The sequence below is a fragment of the Emiliania huxleyi genome, assembly GCF_000372725.1.
Source record: "Emiliania huxleyi CCMP1516 unplaced genomic scaffold EMIHUscaffold_95, whole genome shotgun sequence".
In the NCBI taxonomy this organism is placed as follows: Eukaryota; Haptophyta; order Isochrysidales; family Noelaerhabdaceae; genus Emiliania; species Emiliania huxleyi.
The window spans coordinates 456,177-462,358 of NW_005194951.1; the positions used below are offsets into that span (position 1 = coordinate 456,177).

The window sequence follows — 6,182 nt, forward strand, 5'->3', positions numbered from 1 at the left end:
CCCCGCCGCCGCGCGGATGTCGGCCTTGCTCGCGCCCGCCGCTGCGGCGCTGCTGCGCGCCGCCTCGATCGCCGCCGCCCGCAGCTGCGGCTTGAAGGTGGAGCGCTCCGCGGCGGGGTGATGCTGCCGGAGCTGCGCCTCGAGCGCCCGCACCGCGGCGGCGGCGGCGGTGACGAGGGCGGGGTGCTCGCGGCGCACGCGCTGCCGCGCAGCCCTCGCTTTGGCGGCCGCGCAGCCCGCCCGCACATCACCACGGGTGAGGTGCCGGCAAAGGGAGAGGGAGGCGGACAGGTACGCTCCGATCGGCGCGCGGAGCTGCGGCGCGCTGCCGAGCTCCTCCCGCAGCGGCTTCAGCCGCCGGTCGAATTCGGCGGTCGTCAGCGAGGCGCGCTGGCCCGCCAGCTCCCTCAGGCGGGCCAGTGCTGCCGTCGGAGCGGCGGTCCCGAGCGCAGACGCCGCTGCGGTGAGGGCGCTCAGTGCTTCGGAGGCGTGTGCGACGTAATCGCGGAGCGGGCGCGAGGGCTCCGGCAGCGGCACGTGCAGCAGCCCGCCGGCTCGGTCGCGCGCGGCGTCGGCGGGCGGATCGGCGAGGGTGTACGGCACGCCGATGGCGTCGGCCATCGGCGGGCTCCACGCCCGCAGCGAGACCCACACTCGCTCCCCCTCGTCGCAGATCTCGAACGAGCGAACGCCCGGTGCGAAGAGGGTCAGCGGCCCCTCCTCTCGGATCTCTGCGCACCAGCGCTCCGCACGCTGCTGTGAGACAGCGAGCATTTCGTCGAGTAGGTGCGGCATCGCGTGGATGGCGTCTGGCGCAGCGACGCCGGGGTCGCTGCCGCGCACCACCTCCAGCACAACAGCGGCGAGGCTTTGCTGCGAGTTGAAGGCGCGCCTATAGGCGTCGCCGTTTGCTGCCTGTCGGCAGCGTTAGGGTGTGTGGGGAGGGGCGGTGTGGGCGAGTAGGTGCGGCGCCGCTTCCAGCGCCCGTCGAGGTCGAGGAGCCAGAAAACGGCGGCACCTGCGAGGGACGGCGGGACAAGACCGCCTCGGTGACACTAGTGCGTTAGTAGTAGAGAGTTGTGCATGTGTGTCGAGCGGCGAGTCACAAGTCTCTTATTGATTTGCGAGTCTAGTTTTGCGTGGGCGGCCGGAGTCACTACACTCACCGGAGAACCACGCGTTGAGCGCGCCGCCCGCCACAAACAGGCTCCCCATCTTTTCGATGCGCTCGAGGTTGTTGTTCCACACATACCACGCGTAGCGATCGCGCTGCTCCGACGTTGGCGCGTGCGGAGCGGTCTGAGCGGTGAGCGCAAACTCGGCGCCGTAGTAGCAAGGGATCATCGATCGCACAAGCTCCACAAGCCACAGGGGCCAGGCCAGCACGCGGAGGCGCGCCCCGCACCAGATGAGAGCGCGCAGAAAGTTGGCCTGCGTGCGGGGCGGAAGGCAGCGGGTTCTAGTAGAGGTGTCCCGTCTGAGACGCGTCGAATTTGTACGCCGGTGCAGGGAGGCCGTGCGCGCGCCTCGGTGCACTCGTCGAAGCGGGGATCACTCTTGATAGCGACAAGCAGCTGGAAGAATCCGGCGCGGGCCAGCATGGCCCGCACGAGCTGCATCGACAGCAGGACAGCGAGGGCGGAGCAGCCGAGCGCGGCCTCCCTGTGCGATGAGCAGAGAACGCGCTTGAGCCACCCAACGCCGCTGACGTCAGCAACGAAGAGCAGTGTCAGGATTGAGCAGAGGCACACCATGACCGTCAGAAGCACAGCGCCGTCCTGGACGCTCTCTGCCAGCCGCCACATCTCCAGCATCTCGCTCGCGTCCGTGGTGACATCGGACGCGTCCCCATGCTTCTCTGCCCGAAGCCGCGCCCGCTGGCTGCGAATCACCTGCGTCAGCGCGGCGTCCTCGCCCTCCCCTGCTGGGATGCCCTCGCACAGCTCCGAAAAATTCTCGCGCAGCGCCCGCTTCCCGTCCTCTGTCAGCGCGACTCCCTCCTCGAAGTCGCCGCCCGCACCCTCCTCATCGTCGTCGCCCTGCTCGCTGTCCGAGCCATCGTCGCTCGTATCGCCCTGCTCGCTTCCCGCCTCAGAGAGCTCGTCGAAGGTGGCGCCGGCAGCAGCAAGCCCGCCCGCAGCGAGGTTGGCCAGGCCCGCCGGCGGCAGCGCCGGCACGGCAGCAGCAGCCTGCGGCAGCGGCGGCGCGGCAGCAGCAGCCGGTTTAGCCGCCGCGCCCGCGCTGTCGCCCGTCGAGAGCGGTGGAGCCGGCAGCTCTGTGCCAACGTCGGCGTGTGCGGCATCGGCCATGGCCGCACCCGGTTGGCTGGCCTCTGTAACCAGCAGCATCACAGGCATCGCCGCCGCCGCCGCGCGGGACGGCATGGCATCCGCGCCTCTCGCCACCTTGAGCGTCGTTTCAGGCTGCTTGGCGGCGGCGGCGGGCGACATACTGACACGGCCGCGCTTTTTTGCAGGCATGACGCAGCCGTTTTGCGACGCAGATCGGCGAGGCCTGTGGAATTTTTGGCGCGCCGTCTTGATCAATGAAAAAAGAAAAGCATGGAATCGTATTCTCTCCCCTCTCACTCGTGTCCCTTAGACTGGGAGACTCATGCCGAAAAGAGAATTTTACAACAAAACTCCTCCCTCGCAAAAAAAATAGGTGCCTCGGTTCGGCCGAATCTGAAAACAAGAAGATTAGTTTTTTTAGTGGGGATCTGGCCAGCGGAGCGCCCAAGGCGAAGCCCCATGGGGGTGGAGCGGCAAGGCCGCTTCCGAGATCTGCTGGCGGCCAACGAGGAGTACTCGGGCCGGGGCCGGGCTTTCATCGACGAAGTGAGGGAGTGGCCAGCGGTGGCGAGAGCAATGACGACGCTGGCTCTCCCCTCGACTCGGGTGTCCAGAGAGGCGGTGCAGGCCGCTCGACAGACGGCAATCGAGGCCGTGCGGGTGAGGGGGACCGAGGACCGAGTGAGGACCCGGGCGATCGACGAGGCAGCGTCCCTACTAGTGAAGCTGATAGGGGTAGAGGCCGAGATCGACCTCCAGCCGCGCCGTCGAGAGGTGATGCAGGCTTGTCCTCTCCGGATCGGCCGAATCTTCAAAAAGAATTTAAACGCAAGAACTCTCTCTCTCAAAGTGCCAAACTGACCAAAAGTCCACCGTTGGGCGTCGAATGCGACGTCGCGCCCGAATCCGGCGTGGCTAGAAACGATCCTCCGGCAGCTGGGGGGCCTGTCCCAAAGTTGAAATCTCGGCTTTACCAATACCTCAACCAGAAGATTAAAAAAGAAAAAACAACCGGTGCGCGACACTAGACCGCGTCTCGAGCTTTGCGTTGGACGCTCTGCGGTGGGACGTGATGACGATCGCCGTGCAAAGAATTTGATGTTGCGCGACTCTCAAGCACCGCGACTCCTCTCATCTGAGGGTTCGATCCGCAGAAGGGGGGCGCAAGCTTCCCGCAATCTGGCAACGGATCCGCGCAGAGCAGACGGAAACGGCTGACAAAGGGCCTCAGACCTGGTGGTCAGGGTGCTGTGAAGTCGAGGAAGTCGACGGCAATCATGATGTTCTGCATCGTGGCCGGGGCCTCAGCTCTCCTGCAGCAGGCTACGCCAAGCCTCGCGGCATCTGTGGCCACGCCAGCTCTCACACAGCGAGCGGCGACGCCGGCGATGGGCCTTCTCGGCCGCGTCGCCGGCCGCCTGCGTCCCAAGCGAAAGCTCAACATTCCCGTCATCGAGGTTGGCTCCGTGCTCCCCGCCGTCGAAGTGGAGGTGGTCCCTCCGAACGCAACGACGGAAGGTGCCTTTCTCAGCTGCATGTTTTGCACACCAAGCTCATCGCACACCAAGCACCAGACCTTGCGGCTAGGACTCGCCGAGAGCGTCTCGCTCAACATCGCGGAAGCTCTTGGAGAAGGCAAGTCGTTCCTGATCGGCATGCCCGGAGAGCCGATACGCCGCTGCCGCTGCCTCTGCCTCTCAGTCGGCCCGCGTCCTCACTCGCCAGCCTGACCGCACGTAGGTGCCTTCACTCCGACGTGCACCGACCTCCACCTCCCTGGGCTGATCCAGTCGGCAAAGACCCTGGGCGAGTACGGCGTCTCCAACATTGCGGTGGTGACCACCAACGACCGCTGGGTCATCAGCGCGTGGCGCGACTCGCTGCGCGACTGCGTCGGATTCGGCGACTCGAGCCTCCCTCCCCTCTGCAAGCGGACGGAACCTTCTCTGAACCTTCTCACAACCTTCCCCGTAGGAGAGTCGAGCCTCGCTCCCCTCTGCAGGCGGCCGGTACCTTCTCTGAAGCTTCTCCGAGCCTTCCCCGTAGGAGACTCGAGCCTCACCTACCTCGCGGACGGCGACGGCGACCTGGTCAAGGCGCTCGGACTCGTCGAGGACATGGGCTTCGGCGTCGGGCTGCGCTCGAAGCGGTTCGCGCTGATGGTCGAGGACGGCGTCGTGACGTGCGAAAGCCCGTCTCTGCATGAGAGCGCCCTCTCCCCCCTCCTCTCACCGTCCGCGGACCCTGCCGCAGGCGCGTCGAGGTGGACGAGGGGATGGACGAGCTCCGCACGACCGGCGCCGAGCTTGCTCCAGATCGCAAAGCCTAATTAACTGTTAATTATTAATTACTATTAATGAAGGCGCCGCCAGCTTGCTCCAGATCGCAAAGCCGCCCGAGGTTGAGGCCGAGGAGGCTTCCGAGATGGACCGGAAGACGGTCCTCGGCGGAGCGGCCGTCGCCCTCCTCACCGCCGTCGCCTTCTTCAGCCCCGGCTCGTCCCTCGGCACCGCCCTGCCCCCTGCTGGAGCCTTGCCGCGACCCTTCCAGGAACCTTCCCCATAGGCTCGTCGCCAGGCACCACTTGGGCCTCGCGCCCGAGGGGCCGCGAGGCGGCGCCTCCTCCGCTCGCTCGCTCGCGCGGCGCGAAGCCGGAGGAGGAGGCGAGCGAACCTTCTATGAGCCACCCGAACCTTCTAGGCGATCGCCCGTGTTGTAGGCTCGAAGCCGGACAAGGAGGCGAGCGAGATGGTGGCGAGCAAGGCGGCGGTGCGGGCCAAGCTCGACGCGGCGGCCGAGACGGCGGCGAAGCGCGTGCGGGCGGACGAGCTCTAATTAGCTCTTAATTAGCTCTTAATTAACTCTTAATTAGGCGGCGAAGCGCGTGCGGGCGGACGAGCTCAAGCGGGCGACGGCCTCCTAGGCACAGCGCCGCTCTCCAAAGGGACCGGCGGCCTTCTGTGGCGACATCCCGCTCCCCAGGCGGCGCTCCCGCAGCGGCTGCTTGCGGAGAAGAGGCCGGCGATCCATGGGCATGTCTTGAGCGCTCCCATGCACGAGCGTGCGCTCGCCGTTTATCCGCGGCGGCGCGTGCTCCAAAGCGCCGCAGCACACGGGGAAGTGTGCCCGCAGGAAAGTTCCTTCATGATCGAGTGAGCTGATGAGCGTGTGCGCTAGAGCTTGAGCTCACCTTGCGCCGCCACGCGTGTACATGCTATGTCGGGGCTTGACGCGTGCCCCACCGCGGCAGTCCCGCTGCCGGAGTCGTCTGCAGAAAGATCGTGCGTGAGAGTTCTCTGCCGGTCGTGTGTGCGTGTTGACGATTATTTTGCGAGAGGGGGGTGGGGTTGCGTCGGTGCGCGGTCGAAGGCGGACGAAGCTAGTGTGGCGGCTGGCGCTCCCCGAGACCCCCTGGAGGCTGGGGAGACCCCCATTGTAGATAGGCTGGCGTGTACTCTCTTTCCGCACACCACAGTCCACACACCAGTCACCACTGGGGAAGTTTCGAAGAACACATACACCTACATGTGATTGTGGAGACAGAGACGGAGACTCACGGAGCAGACGCTCTCACTCAGTACGGGATGCACTCCGACATGTAGAGCTCGCGCAGCGTCCCTCTCAGCTGCAGCAGCGTGCGGCGCGCGTCGCGGAACGCGGCGGGCTCGAGCTCCTCCAGCACGAGGAGGCTTCTCGACGCGACGCTGAGCAGGGCGGAGAGCGCCTCTCCCTTGGACGCGGGCGGCGGCGGGTCGGTGACGCGCGTGGCGGTGATTGCGTGCGAGATCTCGAGCAGCTGCGCGTTAAAGTCGAGGTCGAGCCGCGGGGCCCACCGCTCGAGCTCCTCCTGGAGAGAAGGGAGAGGGGGGGAGGGGGGGTGGGTGGGTGGGG

At 66.4% G+C, this 6,182-nt stretch overlaps 4 protein-coding genes across 4 annotated transcripts in view; 2 read left to right on the plus strand and 2 right to left on the minus strand.

Moving 5' to 3' along the window:
- Positions 1 to 209: 209 nt before the first annotated feature.
- On the minus strand, positions 210 to 1,122 carry EMIHUDRAFT_360345 (hypothetical protein). The gene is made up of 4 exons (XM_005756803.1): positions 964 to 1,122; positions 787 to 886; positions 674 to 706; positions 210 to 599 (listed from the first exon to the last, which is right to left on the minus strand). The coding sequence occupies exons 2-4, from the start codon at positions 793 to 795 to the stop codon at positions 474 to 476; spliced, it is 168 nt and encodes a 55-aa protein (XP_005756860.1). The 5' UTR covers positions 796 to 886; positions 964 to 1,122; the 3' UTR covers positions 210 to 473.
- A 2,446-nt stretch (positions 1,123 to 3,568) lies between these two features.
- On the plus strand, positions 3,569 to 4,620 carry EMIHUDRAFT_221257 (hypothetical protein; the record flags this gene model as incomplete). The annotated part of the gene is made up of 3 exons (XM_005756804.1): positions 3,569 to 3,809; positions 4,032 to 4,473; positions 4,545 to 4,620. 3 exons carry the CDS (start codon positions 3,569 to 3,571, stop codon positions 4,618 to 4,620), a joined length of 759 nt encoding a protein of 252 aa, XP_005756861.1.
- A 95-nt stretch (positions 4,621 to 4,715) lies between these two features.
- EMIHUDRAFT_221258 (hypothetical protein) lies at positions 4,716 to 5,126 on the plus strand (the record flags this gene model as incomplete). The annotated part of the gene is made up of 2 exons (XM_005756805.1): positions 4,716 to 4,730; positions 4,992 to 5,126. The coding sequence occupies 2 exons, from the start codon at positions 4,716 to 4,718 to the stop codon at positions 5,124 to 5,126; spliced, it is 150 nt and encodes a 49-aa protein (XP_005756862.1).
- A 653-nt stretch (positions 5,127 to 5,779) lies between these two features.
- Positions 5,780 to 6,182, minus strand: part of EMIHUDRAFT_439220 (hypothetical protein) — a 1,903-nt gene continuing 1,500 nt past the window's right edge. The window contains exon 6 of the mRNA XM_005756806.1: positions 5,780 to 6,138. Coding sequence (XP_005756863.1) covers positions 5,866 to 6,138 — 273 coding nt within the window. The 3' untranslated portion in view covers positions 5,780 to 5,865. The remainder of the gene's footprint in view (positions 6,139 to 6,182) is intronic.